The sequence below is a fragment of the Leucoraja erinacea genome, chromosome 21 (assembly GCF_028641065.1).
Source record: "Leucoraja erinacea ecotype New England chromosome 21, Leri_hhj_1, whole genome shotgun sequence".
Lineage (NCBI taxonomy): Eukaryota > Metazoa > Chordata > Chondrichthyes > Rajiformes > Rajidae > Leucoraja > Leucoraja erinaceus.
Window position 1 is genome coordinate 33,385,612 of NC_073397.1, and position 17,939 is coordinate 33,403,550.

At 46.9% G+C, this 17,939-nt stretch overlaps 1 protein-coding gene across 1 annotated transcript in view; it reads right to left on the reverse strand.

The window, feature by feature from the left end:
* Positions 1-17,939, reverse strand: part of LOC129707501 (collagen alpha-1(XIV) chain-like) — a 113,894-nt gene that overhangs the window by 59,026 nt on the left and 36,929 nt on the right. The window contains 8 exon segments of the mRNA XM_055652589.1: positions 3,457-3,583; positions 4,779-4,921; positions 6,114-6,246; positions 8,740-8,879; positions 8,997-9,126; positions 9,877-10,016; positions 14,816-14,945; positions 16,917-17,062. Of these exon segments, the coding sequence (XP_055508564.1) occupies positions 3,457-3,583; positions 4,779-4,921; positions 6,114-6,246; positions 8,740-8,879; positions 8,997-9,126; positions 9,877-10,016; positions 14,816-14,945; positions 16,917-17,062 (1,089 nt within the window).

The window sequence follows — 17,939 nt, forward strand, 5'->3', positions numbered from 1 at the left end:
AATACTATCCTACACACACTAGGGACAATTTACAATCTTTATCGAAGCCAATTAACCTACGAACGTGCACGTCTTTGGAGTGTGGGAGGAAACTGGAGCACCCGGAGTAAACCCATGAGGGTCACAGGGAAAAGGTACAAACTCTGTACAGACAGCGCTAGTGGTCTGGATCGAACCCGGGTCTCAGGAGCTGTAAGGCAGCAACTCTACCGCTGCGCCACTGTGCCGCCTATACAGGTAATGTTTATTTGAAATGACACTGGACAGGATTAAACCACAGCCTCGTGCAACACCAGTGACCATTCTCATAATCAAACACACATATCTCTTCCATGACTCCACCGTGTCTGACAGAATGTTTTTATTTGATGCTCAAGAACCCAGATGTGGTGGAAGGAGGGAACTGCTGATGCTTGGTCAAACCGAAGATAGACACAGAAAGCTGGAGTATCTCAGCGGGACAGGCAGCATCTCTGGAGAAAAGGAACGGGTGACGTTTCGGGTCGAGACCCTTCTTCAGACCCAAAACGTCACCCATTCCTTCTCCCCGGAGATGCTGCCTGTCCCGCTGAGTTACTCCAGCTTTTTGTATCCAACCCAGATGTAGTGGCAGCAAAGAGGAAATTAGTACCAGCATTCATTGCCGTTGCTCTCTGAAGATGACAGCAACGTTTGGCAGTTTATTGCAGAGGTCCCCAAGTTCCACTCAGTGATTTCTAGCACTTTTACAGACAGCAACTTGCAGCTTTCTCCACCACATTCTCGGGAATGACTTGAACGGATACGTATTTCAGGTATTTACAAATTGGTATCATTGTAAAATACCATGAAAATCCTACACACTTTTAAGACAGGTCTAATATGTGCAGAATGAATCAAACTTAATTCACAATTAGCAAATAGTTTCTTTATAAAAAAAAGTGATATGATGTATCTGTGTTGTTATGTCTATATATAAATTTATCAAGCTGCAAGGTAATTAATGCTGATGGGAATCTCTTATTAGGGCAGTGGGCAGGTGCTATAGACCTGCACGTGAAGGTAGACGCTCCCGCCCCCACGAGTCTCGGGCAGACGGGGCTCGTCAGCCTGGGTAGGCAGTCCATCTAGGAGAGGGAAAACTCTGATTTAAAATCTCCACTGTCCTTGTGGTCATTAAAAAGACTCCAGGAGTAAACCTCAAGAAAATCCGGAGTCGGGGTCCCTAAGGCAGTTTGTCGTTGTCTACAACCTCGCTCTGGCAGCTCCTGCGATGGCGCTGGTGCCAAACTGTAACGGCCCTGCTGTTCCTTTGGATTGATCAGCGACGTGGGGAGGGGGGGACATGCTGCATGGGCAACAGCCTGTCCTCCATATGACATCGCCCAGGCTTGCATCCGACCAGGAGGCATCACCCATGGTCAGTCATGACCGAGAGGGGCCAACTACTATTTGTAATATTTCATCTGCGTTGCCTATGAAAAACATGCTTAAAGATTTAATTGTTTTCTGGAACTTTGGAGAACTTGGTTTAATGATACCAAGTGGAGTGACTATTAAATTTGGATCAGGTTTGGTTTGGTGATACAGCACAGAAACAGGATCTTCGGCCCACCGAGTCCACGTTGACCAGCGATCCCTGCACACGAACACTGTCCTATACACACCAGGGACTGTTTCCAATTCTTACCGAAGCCAATTCACTTCCAGACCTGTACGTCTTTGGAGTGTGGGAAGAAACCGGAGCTCCCGGAAATAACCCACGTGGTCACGGGGTGAACGTACAAACTCTGTACAGACAGCACGTGTAGTCAGGATGGAACCCGGGTCTCTGCCGCTGTGAGGCAGCAACTCTACCGCTGCGCCACTGATTACCGACATTAGCAATCCCAATTTTGTGCCATTTACACTAAATGAAATTTGGTGACATCTCAAGGAGTTGCAGTTGCAGGAGTGAAGGTTTTCTTCGGGATACTAACCAATAATAACTGTGCTGTTTTGTAGCTGTTTTCGCTCAGGGGCTTGGACATTCAACACAGATAGGTGATTATTTACAAGGAATGGAATTTGTCAACTTTGCCAGGTGTTACCAGGTTTGATTCCACAATATATTTTCAGGGCTTTCCATCATCTTTCAACAAATCTTCGGAATTTCTACAAGATTTATCCTTTTTGTCCCTGTTCGACATCTGATGGAGACTCATACCAGATGCAAGTGGGACGGGGGGGGGGGGGGGGGGGGGGGGGGGGGGGGCCGCCGAGAAAACATAAAACCAGCATGGGGGATATTAAAACTTCTCGTCCGAATGTAGCAGTTTGCAGAAACAAAGTGAAACCTTTCCTGAAAATGACCAAGTTGCTGATTTGAACAAAATACATAATAAATACAGAGGCTCCGCATCTGTTAATTAGAAGGGTCTTGAACACCTTGTCTGGAGAGCATGCTGTAATTTTAACAGAGAAATTCAACAGGTGAGTCAGAGAGGGTGATGGAGTCATGCAATCATGCCCCAACTTTCGATTAGTACGGGTGTCAGGAGTTACGGGGAGAAGGCAGGAGAATAGGGTTGAGAGAAAAAGATAGATCAGCCATGATTGAATGGCGGAGTGGACTTGATGGGTCAAATGGTCGAATTCTGCTCCTAGAACTTACGAATTTATGAACCAACATGCCCCATCTACACTAGTCCTACTTGCCAGCATTTGGCCCATATCCTTCTAAACATTTCCCATCCATGTACCATGATCATCTTGATGATTGCATAATCTTTACTGTACTAACTCTTGTACACTCTGGAATTTAGAAGGATGAGAGGGGATCTTATTTGAAACATATAAGATTATTAAGGGTTTGGACAGGCTAGAGGCAGGAAACATATTCCCGATGTTGGGGGAGTCCAGAACCAGGGGCCACAGTTTAAGAATAAGAGGTAAGCCATTTAGAACGGAGATGAGGAAACACTTTTTCTACACAGAGAGTTGTGAATATGTGGAATTCTCCGTCTCAGAGGGCGGGGGAGGTCAATTCTCTAAATACTTTCAAGAGAGAGTTAGATAGTGCTCTTAAAGATAGCGGAGTCAGGGGATATGGGAAGAAGGCAGGAACGGGGTACTGATTGTGGATGATCAGCCATGATCACAGTGAATTGCGGTGCTGGCTTGAAGGGCCTATTCCTGCACCTATTGTCTAAAGATAGACACAAAATGCTGGAGTAACTCAGCGGGCCATGCAGCCTCTCTGAAGAGGAATGGATGACGTTTCAGGACCGAAGGGTCTCGACCCGAAACGTCACCCATTCCTTCTCTCCAGAGATGCTGCTTGTCCCGCTGAGTTACTCCAGCATCTTCTGTCTACCTTCGGTTTAAACCAGCATCTGCAGTTATCTTCCTGCACATCTTCACTGATCTCTCATTCCGTGCAAAATGACATCCAAAGTAGTGGGCAGGATTGTGCAGTTAAAGCGTTATTCTACTTACAGGTTTTGCCTCCTCCGGATATACTGGCCTCGTCACCTGAAGCGTAGACTGCAGTAATTGTCACATTGTACACCGTGTCAGAAATAAGTGGTTTTAATGTTACGCTGTTTCTCTTAACAGGTGTGGTCTGGAATACGAGAAAACATTCAAGACATGCTCGTTAGGAAATGGTTCATAACTGCCAAAACCTTTTTTTGGATGTAATTAAGATGTTCCATTTAAACATAGTCACACTTTTAAAGTCTCAACAAGTGCAAATCAAACGTGACTTTATGGTCACCACTGCCATCCGCAAAAATAATCAAATTGATTTCTGCAAAAGGTCTATAAGTTGAGCTCAATGTTTCAAAATGCAAGCAAAAAAATATCTAAAATAAAATTAAGATTACTGGAGAAACTCAGCGGGTGAGGCAGTATCTATGGAGCGAAGGAATAGGCGACGTTTTGGATCGAAACCCACTGAGTTTCTCCAGCATTCAGTCTACCTTCGATTTTTCCAGCATCTGCAGTTCTTTCTTAAAATTAAGATTAAACCAGACTTTTTGGCAGCCCTTTGTGTGGGGAATAATACCTTGGATATGCAGAACAAAGGAACTCGGGGGAGAATACGAGTTCGACACGGACTAGAAGGGCCGAGATGGCCTGTTTCCGTGCTGTAATTGTTATATGGTTATACGTTTTCTCATGTGGCAATAAAGTATCTTTCATTCATTCATTCATACCAGCCACATTTTTTTCCTGCCTCTCCCCTCCACCAGTTGTTTTCTGACCCCCACACACACCCACTACAATCAGAAGAAGGGCCCCAACCTGAATCATCACCCATCCATGTTCTCCAGAGAAACTTCCACACCTGCTGAGTTACTCCAGCACTCTGTGTCTATCATTTGCCCTTTTGTAAACGGGTGGGTAGCAGCTCACTTGCACTTATTGTAAATTACAGAGTTTAGTTGAATATTTTTTATACTTTTAATTTCTTTTAAGCTTAACATGGAAACAGGCCCAGACCAATCATCGACCATTCACATTATTTCTATGTAATCCCACTTTCATTTCACAGTGATTTAAAGAGGGCCAATTAACCCACAAATCCGCACATTTTTGGAATACGGGGGGGGGGGGGGGGGGGGGGGGGGGGGGGTGGGGTAAATTGGAGCACCAGAAGGAATTCCACACGATCACTCAGAGAACATGCAAACTCCGCATAGACAGCAACCGAGATCAGGATCGAATCCAGGTCTCAAGGCAGCAGCTCTACCTGCTGCGCCCTGATATTTTAACTTCCATTCATTAAACTAAAGTTTGGTATGAATATTATTTACCGTTTGACCAGTATGGTGCCCTGTAACTGACACGTAATGTACTTTGTAAAGTTGGACATTGTCGTTCAGATGGTCCCAGCTCACTTGGAGGCTCGTCGGTGTCTTGGCTTCGATGACAAGGTTTACTGGAGGATTTCTGGAATCTAAAATAACATACGGCACATAAATAATAAGTGAAAAAAAAAAAAAAAAATCGTCTGAGCTGAAAGCATTTTGACGTTTTAATTCTGATCTCACAATGAAATCGCAACCACGTGGACTGGGCTGTTCATGGTAACAACTCTTGGTCCAAAAGACACAAAGTGCGGTCCGCAAATAAATGGTCGGCAAGGTGGCGCAGAGGTAGGGTTGCTGCCTCGCAGTGCTTTCAGCGCCAGGGACCCAGGTTCGATCTCGACTACGGGAGCTGTCTGTACGGAGTTTGTACGTTCTCCCCGTAACCTGCGTGGGATTTCTCCAAGATGTTCGATTTGCTCCCACACCTCCAAAGATGTACAGGTTTGTAGGTTCATTGGCTTTGGCTTTTATAAATGTAAATTATCCCTAGTGTGTGCAAGATAGTGTTAATATGCGGGGATTGCTTGTCGGCCTGGACACGGTGGGCCGAAGGAGTTGTTTCAAGAGAGAGCTAGATAGGGCCCTTAAAGATAGCGGAGTCAGGGGATATGGGGAGAAGGCAGGAACGGGGTACTGATTGGGGATGATCAGCCATGATTACTTTGAATGGTGGTGGTGCTGGCTTGAAGGACCGAATGGCCTACTCCTGCACCTATTGTGTATTGTATATTGTTTCACTAAACTAGAGTTTGATCCTATCTACGGGTGCTGTCTGTACGGAGTTTGTATTTTCTCCCCATATTTCAAATAACTGCAAATTTGTAGGTTAATTGGCGTGTAAATTTGTCCCTAGTGTGTAGGATAGAACTGGTGTACGTGTGATCGCTGGTTGGCTTGGACGCAGTAGACGGAAGGGCCCATTTCCACGCTGTATCTCTAAACTAAACTAAAAATGTCCGTAAAATGAATCTATACAACATATACCTTTCTGAAGTCTGAGGGAGGGTCCCAACTCGAAACATCACCTATTCACCTATGGGGAGAAGGCAGGAGCGGGGTACTGATTGGGGATGATCAGCCATGATCACATTGAATGGCGGTGCTGGCTCGAAGGGCCAAATGGCCTACTCCTGCACCCATGGCCTCCAGAGATGCCGCCTAACCCTTTAGTGACTCAACCACTGTGTCTTTTTTTTTTGTAACCAGCATCTGGTCTCGCTAAAGAGTAACGCCTGCTTCAGGGTGCTGAACGCTCCCTCTCGTAATTGGACTACTTACACGTGTTATAACGCAGCACGATAGCGTGGCTTTCTGCCGTGTCGTTGTACAGAGCCGAGAGCGATACCTGATACTCTGTGTTCCTGGCCAGACCCTGCAATACCGCTGTGTTGGCGTTCCCTTGCACGTCCAGCTGTTGGCAAAACAAAAAGTTAGGTTGGGCGATCGTTTCGCCCAACACCTCCGCTCAGTCCGCAATAACCTACCTGATCTCCCGGTGGCTCAGCACTTCAACTCCCCCTCCAATTCCCAATCCGACCTCTCCGTCCTGGGTCTCCTCCATTGCCAGAGTGAGCAACACCGGAAATTGGAGGAACAGCACCTCATATTCCGCCTGGGTTGCTTGCGTCCGGATGGCATGAACGTTGAATTCTCCCAGTTTTGCTAGCCCTTGCTGTCTCCTCCCCTTCCTTAACCCTCGAGCTGTCTCCTCCCATCCCCCCCCCCTCGGGCTCCTCCACCCCCCTTTTTCCTTCCTTCTTCCCCCCCCCCCCCATCAGTCCCCCCATCAGTCTTTTGGCCCGAAGGGCCTTTCCATAGCTGCTGCACCCGCTGAGTTTCTCCAGCATTTTTGTGTACCCAGGAAGTTACAACGTGCTTTTCCGCATCTGAAGGGCGGCGCGGTGGCGCAGCGGTAGAGTTGCCGCCTCACAACGCCAGAGACCCGGGTTCACTCCTGACCACGCGCGCCCCCGTGGGCTTCCCCAGGTGCTCCGGTTTCCTCCCACACTCCCAAAGACATACGGGTTTTGTAGGTCAATTGACTTGAGTAAAAATTGTAAATTGTCCCTAGTGTGTAGGATAGTGCTAGCGTAGGGGGGTGGCTAGTCGGCACTGTCTCGGTGGGACGAAGGGCCTGTTTCTGCGCTGTATATCTCGAAACTAAAAATAGGGGGGGAAAAAATTAACATATCACAAATCGTCTCTCATATCTTATTCACTGATATTAACATCCATACTTCAGAGTGTTAACCATATACCAATTACAGCACGGAAACAGGCCATCTCGGCCCTACAAGTCCGTGCCGAACAACTTTTTTTCCCTTAGTCCCACCTGCCTGCACTCGCACCATAACCCTCCATTCCCTTCTCATCCATATGCCTATCCAATTTATTTTTAAATGATACCAACGAACCTGCCTCCACCACTTCCACTGGAAGCTCATTCCACACCGCTACCACTCTCCGAGTAAAGAAGTTCCCCCTCATGTTACCCCTAAACTTCTGTCCCTTAATTCTGAAGTCATGTCCTCTTGTTTGAATCTTCCCTATTCTGAAAGGGAAAAGCTTGTCCACATCAACTCTGTCTATCCCTCTCGTCATTTTAAAGACCTCTATCAAGTCCCCCCTTAACCTTCTGCGCTCCAGAGAATAAAGACCTAACTTGTTCAACCTTTCTCTGGAACTTAGTTGTTGAAACCCAGGCAATATTCTAGTGTTTAAGAAGGAGCTGCAGATGCTGGAAAATCGAAGGTAGACAAAAATGCTGAAGGAACTCAGCAGGTGCAGCGAAGGAAATAGGCAACGTTTCGGGCCGAAACCCAAAAGGGTTTCGGCCCGAAACGTTGCCTATTTCCTATAGCGGTGATTGTTCATTGGTGAATATTTCCTTTAGTGGCGATTGGTGAAACGTTGCCTATTTCCTTCGCTCCATAGATGCTGCTGCACCCGCTGAGTTTCTCCAGCACTTTTGTCTACCTGCCATACATCAGAGATTCACTCTAGTCTACAAAACCAGTATATGTTACCACTTTAATTGTGTCCAATTAAAATGTTGACGCAGAAAAGGTTCTTCTTGAAGCCCAGAAAGGTTGACTTCCACACGAACCTTTCATGTGCCACCATTTTAAGGGCCTGTCCGACTTTCCCCGAGTCCTCTGCCGAGTTGAAAGGACCTTTATAAAAAATAAAAAAATTAAAAAAAAATTAAAAAAAAGATTTTTGTGATCTACAAACTCCTAATCTCGACTATCTTTTCACTCGTGGACATTTTTTGTCATGCTAGAAAAAACGTCCCGCCTTACCCGATGCCCCAAGTGCCTACGGCTGGAATAACGAGCCGCTACGATATATCTACGGACTCCCACGGACCCGCTACGGACATTCTCCGAGTTGAATCAAGGGCCATTCAATGTGATACATAGAAAATAGGTGCAGGAGTAGGCCATTCGGCCCTTCGAGCCTGCACCGCCATTCAATACGATCATGGCTGATCATCCAACTCAGTATCCCGTACCTGCCTTCTCTCCCGTACCCCCCTGATCCCTTTAGCCACAAGGGCCACATCTAACTCCCTCTTAAATATAGACAATGAACTGTGGCCTCAACTGCCCTCTGTGGCAGAAAGTTCCAGAGATTCACCACTCTCTGTGTGAAAAATGTTTTTCTCATCTCGGTCTTAAAGGATTTCCCCCTTACCCTTAAGCTGTGACCCCCTTGTCCTGGACTTCCCCAACATCGGGAACAATCTTCCTGCATCTAGCCTGTCCAACCCCTTAAGAATTTGTGGATGATCGTAGCTGATCATTCACAAACTCGGGAGAATTCGTGAGTATCTCGGGTAAGTGGGACAGGCCTTTAATTGAACAAGCAGAGCAAATTACTTAGCTAAATGTAGAGTACAAACCTCATATAATTTTCCTCCACTAAGTGGAATCCATTTTATCTCGTACAGAGCAACATCATTGGAGGCGTGTTTCCATGTGATAGTTAGACTGGTGTTTGAAAATTCTGTCACTTGCAGATTCGAGGGGGACGGAACCTTGACTAACAGTTAAAAACAAAATAACATTCAGGACGTTATCATTATTCAAACGCAAGTGCCTCCGTTCAAATCACCTGTAAGCAACACTGGGCAATGATGTTAGTTATGCAAAGACGCACCTGTTTCCGTGGTGACGGTAACTGGGGCGGAGCTCAGGGTACCGTATATGGAAAGGACAGAAATCACATACTTTGTCAACGAGGTCAGGTTTTGCAACAGTACGCTTGTAATGTTCCCGCCAACTTCAGTCTGGAATTACAAACAAGCAGAAGTGAGTGTACGTTACGAAGATTCGATGCAGGTTTATTAATCTCACAACTTGGGGCAACACCGTGGCGCAGCGGTAGAGTTGCTGCCTCACAGGGCTAGAGACGAAGGTTCGATCCTGACCTCGGGTGCTGTCTCTACGGAGTTTGCAGGTATCTTATTGAAACATATTACATTATTAAGGGTTTGGACACGATAGATGCAGGAAACATGTTCCCGATGTTGGGGCGAGTCCAGAACCAGGGGCCACAGTTTAAGAATAAGGTGTAAGCCATTTAGAACAGAGACGAGGAAACACTTTTTCTCACAGAGAGTTGTGAATCTGTGGAACGAAATCCCAACTCAGTCCAAAGGGCAGCACGGAGGCGCAGCGGTAGAGTTGCTGCCTCACGGCGCCAGAGACTCTATTTCATTCCCAACTAAACTGGAGCGAGTCCAGGCCTTTTCATTTTTACTCGGCACGATCAAAAACATTCCTTATTCACGTGATTAGTAAGGGAGGTCATAGGTCATAAGGAGTAGAAGGAGTAAGCCATTCGGCCCATCAAGTCTACTCTGCCATTAAAACATTGGCTGCTCAATCTATCTCTTCCTCCCAACCCCATTCTCCTGCCTTCTCCCCATGACCTCTGACACCCGTACTCATCAAGGATCAAGGGAGTGTATTGAGCTTTATTTCATTTGAATTATGTGGAAGGAGCATCTCGTTCAGAAGTTCAGCCTGAATCTCACCTGCTTGGGGTCATTGCCACTGGCTGACACGTAGACGACACGATGTCCATTCACTTTCCTCGATGTTCTCTCCCAGCTCACCTTGACGCTGCTGTGATGGACGTCAGTCACGTGCACCCCTCGTGGTGGGTCCAGCGACACTAGAAATAAAAAACCTTCGTCTTCGGTAAAACTGTAAATTGTCCCGAGTGTGTAGAATAGTGTTAGCGTGCACAGGATAGTGTTAGTGTGTACAGGATAGTGTTAGCGTGTACAGGATAGTGTTAGCGTGTACAGGATAGTGTTAGTGTGTACAGGATAGTGTTAGCGTGTACAGGATAGTGTTAGCGTACAGGATAGTGTTAGCGTGTACAGGATAGTGTTAGCGTGTACAGGATAGTGTTAGTGTGTACAGGATAGTGTTAGCGTGTACAGGATAGTGTTAGTGTGTACAGGATAGTGTTAGTGTGTACAGGATAGTGTTAGCGTGTACAGGATAGTGTTAGTGTGTACAGGATAGTGTTAGCGTGTACAGGATAGTGTTAGTGTGTACAGGATAGTGTTAGCGTGTACAGGATAGTGTTAGCGTGTACAGGATAGTGTTAGCGTGTACAGGATAGTGTTAGCGTGTACAGGATAGTGTTAGCGTGTACAGGATAGTGTTAGTGTGTACAGGATAGTGTTAGTGTGTACAGGATAGTGTTAGCTGTTAGTTAGTGTACAGGATAGTGTTAGCGTGTACAGGATAGTGTTAGCGTGTACAGGATAGTGTTAGTGTGTACAGGATAGTGTTAGTGTGTACAGGATAGTGTTAGTGTGTACAGGATAGTGTTAGTGTGTACAGGATAGTGTTAGCGTGTACAGGATAGTGTTAGTGTGTACAGGATAGTGCTAGCGTGTACAGGATAGTGTTAGCGTGTACAGGATAGTGTTAGCGTGTGTACAGGATAGTGTTAGTGTGTACAGGATAGTGTTAGTGTGTACAGGATAGTGTTAGTGTGTACAGGATAGTGTTAGTGTGTACAGGATAGTGTTAGTGTGTACAGGATAGTGTTAGTGTGTACAGGATAGTGTTAGTGTGTACAGGATAGTGTTAGTGTGTACAGGATAGTGTTAGTAGTGTTAGCGTGTGTAGGATAGTGTTAGTGTGTACAGGATAGTGTTAGTGTGTACAGGATAGTGTTAGTGTGTACAGGATAGTGTTAGCGTGTACAGGATGTAGAATAGTGTTAGCGTGTACAGGATAGTGTTAGCGTGTACAGGATAGTGTTAGCGTGTACAGGATAGTGTTAGTGTGTACAGGATAGTGTTAGCGTGTACAGGATAGTGCTGGTGCATGGGGTGATCGCTGGTCGACAGGGACACGGTGGGCTGAAGGGCCTGTTCCCACGCTGTATCTCTTCAAGTTCTTAATGAAACTCAGTGACTTCATTAAGGTGAAGGGGGGAAAATGATTTAATAGGAATCTGAGGAGTAACCTTTTCACACAAAGGGTGGTGGGCGTATGGAACGAGCTGCCAGAGGAGGTAATTGAGGCAGGGACTATTGCAACATTTTAGAAGCAGTTAGTCAGGTACATTTGGAGGGATATGGGCCAAATGCGGGCAGGTGGGACTAGTGTAACTGGGACATGTTGGCCCTCGAGGGCAAGTTGGGACAAAGGGCCTGTTTCCACGTTGTATGACATATGATTATATGCGAGGGGGATCTCATTAAACGTGGCAAGAATGGCTGGCAGGAAAATGAAATGCCAAATGAAGGGTGGCTCGGTGGCACAGCAGTAGAGTTACTGCCTTACAGCGCCATAGACCCGGGTTCGATATGGGTACTGTAATACACAGTTTGTACGTTCCCCCCATGACCTGCGTGGGTTTTCTTCAAGATCTTCGGTTTCCTCCCACACTCCAAAGACGTACAGGTTTGTAGGTTAATTGGCTTGGTGTAAATGTGTTAGCATAAAATTGTCCCTAGTGTGTGTAGGGTGGTGTAAACCTGTATCTCCACGCTGTATCTCTAAACTGAACTAAATATAAATAGACAATAGGTGCAGGAGTAGGTCATTCGGCCCTTCGAGCCAGCACCGCCATTCAATGTGATCGTTACTGATCATTCCCAATCAGTACCCCGTTCCTGCCTTCTCCCCACATCCCCCGAATCCGCTATCTTTAACCATATAACCATATAACAATTACAGCACGGAAACAGGCCATCTTTAAGAGCCCTATCTAGCTCTCTCTTGAAAGCATCTAGAGAACCGGCCTCCACCGCCCTCTGAGACAGAGAATTCCACAGACTCACAACTATCTGTGTGAAAAAAAGTGTTTCCTCATCTCCGTTCTACATGGCTTACCCCTTATTCTTAAACTGTGGCCCTTGGTTCTGGACTCCCCCCCCCCCCCCCCCCCCCCCCCCCCCCCCCCCCCCTCCCCCCCCCCTCTCCCCTCGGGAACATGTTTCCTGCCTCTAGCTTGTCATCAGGAACATGTTTCCTGCCTCTAAAACCCTTAATAATCTTATATGTTTCAATAAGACCCCCCCCCCCCCTCATCCGTCTAAACTCCGGAGTGTACAAGCCCAGCCGCTCCATTCTCTCAGCACATGACAGTCCCGCCATCCCAGGAAGAGTCCCTCAGGCCGAGAAGTAAGGGAGCGCACCTGGACTCAGCGGTGGGTCCAGTAAGCGATGGGTTCAGAGGCCACACACACACACACTGACATCAGACCTCCAGCATGCTGCATGCATCTGCACTGTTCTGTGGATGGCAGTCAGGAAAGAGACGGTCCGTCACAGCTTGCTGGCGAGCAGTCAGCATAAACCGGCCAGCTGTGTACACGTTGTATAAAATATGCCATGGGTCAAGAATCCATCGCGACAATACACTTATCCAAAGTGAAATACTGCAGTGCTCCCAACTCTGGCCCTGGGAGAGCGCAAAATGTGTAGCCTCAGTTCAAAGGGACCTAATCAATAGAAACCTAAATGCTTCCATCAAGCAGTTGCTTATATTAGGAAATTAATCTGCCAATTTTCCAATGATGGATGATCGCACTAGACTTCTCAACTCCAAAAAATATATACAGCACCATCATCATTTATAGATGGAATTGCTGAGTATGTGGACAGCAACAATATTAGCAACCCATCCATTAGGCTGCCTTCTTTATGCTCCATTATTGGTAGAGTTTCACTATGTAGTGATTGAAATATTGTTCTTAGGCTGCATGTCGTAGCACAGCTATTCTCGAACCGAAAGGGGACAATTAGGTCCTTCCACTATCAATCGCAGAGCGCTGCTAACTGCACGGCTCCAAGTGAAGGAGATTGATTTTGTGAATATGAACCATCTTCCTTCCACACACAACAATCTTCTGGCACAATGAGCTGCTGGATTTAGTGTCATCATAAGGAATTAGGAGTAGGAATTAGGCCATTCGGCCCATCAAGTCTACTCCACCACTCAATCACGGCTGATCTGCCGCTCCCTCCTAACCCTATTCTCCCGCCTTCTCCCCATAACCCCTGACATCTGTACGAATCAAGAATCCCTCTCCATGCCTTAAAAATAACTTGGCCGCCACAGCCTTCTGTGGCAAAGAATTCCACAGATTCGCCATCCTCTGTTTAAAGAAATTCCTCCTCATTTTCCTAAAGGAACATCCTTTAATTCTGAGGTTATGACCTCTGATCCTAGACTTTCCCACTAGTGAAAACATCCTCTCCACATTCTCCCGCCTTTCCACTCGTCACTTTAATTTCACGTTTCAAGTGTTTTGTGGGGGTTTGTTTTGCGACTGTTGGCAAATTAATTTCCCTCCTGGGATAAATAACGTTCTATCGTATTGTATCGTAACCCCCAACACCTGTACTCATCAGGAATCTATCCATCTCTGCCTTAAAAAAATATTCACCGACTTGGCAAAGAATCCCACAGATTCACCACCTTCTGACTAAAGAACGCAAATTCCACAGCTGTGTTCGACACAAAATGCTGGAGTAACTCCGCGGGACAGGCAGCATCTCTGGAGAGAAGGAATGGGGGAAGCCCCAAGTCGAGACCCTTCTGCCGTCTTTCCAATTCCTCTGCGTTTTCAGTAGACAGTTTTTCCAGAGTAAATTAACTCTGTTTATTGTACAATCCACTGTCCCCATACAGTCTCCCACTGACTGGAAGGCATTACATTCGTGGGAGGCATGGCAACGGGTGCTGTCTCCTGGCAACGGGTGCTGTCTACACGTTCTCCCCGTGACCTGCGTGGGATTTCTCCGGGATCTCCGGTTTCCTCCCACACTCCAAAGATGTGCAGGCCAGTTGGTTAATTGGCTTCGGTAGGAATTGTAAATTGTCCCTAGTGTGTGTAGGATAGTATTAGTGTGCGGGCATCGCTGGTCGGCGCGGACTCGGTGGGCCGAAGGGCCTGTTTCCGCGCTGTATCTCTAAACTAAACTAATCAATCACGTATTTAAAGAGCAAATACAAGATTTAATTTACAGATACAGCTCGGAAACAGGCCCTTCGGCCCAACGGGTCCAGGCTGACCAGCGATCCCCGCACATTAACACTATCCTACACCCAATAGGGACATTTTTCACATTTATACCAAGCCAATTAACCTACAAACCTGCACGTCTTTGGAGTGTGGGAGGAAAGCGAAGATCTCAGAGAAAACCCACGCAGGTCACGGGGAGAACGTACAAACTCCGTACAGACAGCACCCATTATCGGGATCGAACACGGGCCTCCGGCACTGTAAGGCAGCAACTCTAACGCTGCGCCACCGTGACTGCCCGGAAACCAATCCCTCTGTGCGAGTCACTTCTGCCCCAGAATGGTCCAGAAACCTAAAGCCCTGCCCCTTACACCAACTGTTAAGCCACACATTCACCTGATCTATCGTTCTGTTCCTACCCTCACCAGCACACGGCACGGGAAGTAATCCGGATTTACGTGACCAGACTTACGTGTTGCCTGCTGCGCCGTTACTGGTTCACTCGTTTCATCTCCGTATAAAGCGTACGCTGTCACAATGTACTCGGCGTGCGGAGATAGCCCTTCGATTTCAATGTCCGTGTACTGAGCATCAACCTTGACCTGGTATCACAGAAATGTTGTGTAAGTATTTGTAAACTGTGCTAACCTCACCACAGAAGGTTGATAAAAATGCTGGAGAAACTCAGCGGGTGAGGCAGCATCTATGGAGCGAAGGAATAGGTGACGTTTTGGGTCGAGACCCTTCTTCAGACCGATGTGTGGGTGGGGGGAAAAAGAAAGGAAGAGGTGGAGGCCATGGGCTGTGGGAGAGCTGGGAAGGGGAGGGGAAGGAGGGAGAAAGCAAGGACTACCTGAAATTGGGATTATTTGAGAACAATTACACACCATCATCACCAGTCACAGGGGCTTCAGTAAAATTAGACCACATTTTCATTTTTAATCGATACTTTCACAGAGAAAAGTCCACTGATCTTACACAAACTTATCTTTAAGTTCAGTTTAGAAATGTCACATGCACCGAGGTACAGTGAAAAGATTTTGTTTGCGAGTTAACAAGTCAAAGAAAAAAATTATACAAGAATACAATCCTATCACAAGGTTTAAAAAAAAAATTGGACAGATACATGGTAGGCTAGGTTTAGTGGGACATGGGCCTACCATAGCAGTTGGGACAAGTGTACATGGGGCATGTTGGGCAGTGTGGACAAGTTGGCTCAAAGGGCCTGTTTCCATGCTGTACAACTTGGGTTCACTGTATGGAGGTTGTACATTATCCCTGTGACCACGTGGGCTTTCTCCAGGTGCTCTGGTTTCATCCCACACTCCAGAGACATACAGGTTTGTAGGTTAATTTGATTTGATAAAAGTTGTACGTTGTAGGATAGTGAGCGCATATGGAGTGATTGCTGGTCGGAGCAGACTCGGACTGCTGCATCTTTAAAGTCTAAAGTAAAGACTCTATGACTCCATGACAATCAAGTCGTGCATAGTGCAACGGTAAATGATAACGGCCCCATCATTTAGTGCAAGATAAAGTCTTATTATAGTTAGTTCATCTGAAGTTAATTGGTCTGAAGGAGGGTCTTGACTCAAAATGTCACCCATTCCTTCTCCCCAGAGATGCTGCCTATCCCGCTGAGTTACTCCAGCATGTTGTGTCTATCTTCGGTGTAAACCAGCACCTGCAGTTCCTTCCTACAAAGTTAGTTCAAAGGTCTCCAATGGGGTAGATGGGAGGTGAGGATCGCACTCTGCACAACCTCATATTTAATCCAGAATATTAAACAGAAATTTTAATGATACAAAAACAGAACATGAAAACAATGACAGTAAGACTGGTGGGAGAACTGGGATGGGGGGAGAGGGGTGGAGAGAGAGAGGGAAAGCAAGGGCTATTTGAATCTAGAGAAGTCAATGTTCATAACGCTGGGCTGTAAACTACCCAAGCGAAATATGAGGTGCTGTTTATCCAATTTGCGCCGGGCCTCACTCTGACAATGGAGGAGGCCCAGGACAGAGAGGTCAGATTGGAAATTGGAACGAGAGATAGCGCTGAGCAACCGAGAGATCAGGTAGGTAAGGCGGACTGAGTGGAGTCGTTCTGCGAAACGATCGCTGACCCTGCGCTTGGTCTCACCGATGTAGAGAAGTTGACACCTGGAACATCGGACACTGTAGATGAGGTTGGGGGAGGTGCAAGTGAACTTCTGCCTCGCCTGAAAAGACTGTTGGGGTCCTTGGACAGAGTCGAGGGGGGGAGGTAAAGGGACAGGTATTGCATCTCCTGCGGACGCAGGGGAAAGTACCCGGGGGGAGGTGGTGGTTTGGGTGGGAAGGGACGAGTTGACCAGGTAGTTGTGGAGGGAACGGTCTCTGCGGAAAGCTGAAAGGGGTGGAGATGGGAAGATGTGGCCAGTAGTGGGATCCCGTTGGAGGTGGCGAAAATGTCAGAGGGTTACGTGCTGTAGGCGACGGCTGATGGGGTGGAAGGCGAGGACAAGTCTTCGATTTAAACCAGCACCTGCAGGCCTTTCCTACACATGAAAACACTGACACTGTGAGGAAGATTACCTCCTTTCCATCGTCCACTTCATCACTCGAAACCTGCTCGTAAAGGATCAAATAATGGCTGGCATCATCTTGCGGCTCCCAGCTAACTCTCATGCTGTTGTGAGTGACATCGTAGATCAGGAGATTATTCAGGGATGGGAAAGATGCTAAAAATGAAGAATTAATTAATTTAAAACCACTCAGATTAACATTAAATGATGTAAAGAACTGTTGCTATTGTTCGGCATGGTGGCACAGCGGCAGAGTTGTTGCCTCTAGGGCCCCGTCTCAATTGAGCTATTTTTAGGCTACTGCCAGCGACGGTCATAGTCGTAGCAGGTCGCTGAAAAACCAACGACTGGTCCCCCCCTTCGACATAAAATTTGAAATAGAATCATTACTTTAACAACAAAAAAAACCCAAGTCAGCACCAGCGACAACCTACGCTAACCTGGCGATAACTACGACAGCGCCTACGTCAGGAGAAGTCAAGCTACGCTCATTAGCGTGAAACCCACTGTCGCCGACTGTCTCCGAAAAATTTTCAACGTGTTGAAAATCCAGCGGTGACCAAAAAGACTCTTTGGGCGACTGAGGAGACGACTCACGACCATACAGGTGACACCCCGACGACCATGTGGTGACAGGTCCTTTACAGTGCCAGAGACCAGAGTTCGATCCTGACTACGGGTGATGTCTGTACAGAGTCGGTACGTTCTCACGTGAGTTCCAGTTTCTGTTTTCCCCGGGAGCTCCAGTTTCTGTAAATTGGCTTCTGTGAATGTCCCTACAGTGTAGGATATAACTTGTGCCTGTGGCGATTGTTGGTCAGTACGGACTAGGTGGACCGAAGGGCCTGTTTCCACGCTGCATCTCTAAACTCAACCTTAAAGTAGTGATGAATGAGAGTTTAGTTTAGTTTAGTTTAGTTTAGAGATACAGCGCGGAAACAGGCCCTTCGGCCCACCCCGACCAGTGATCCCCGCATATTAACACTATCCTACACCCACTAGGGATAAATTTTACATGGAGTGTGGGAGGAAA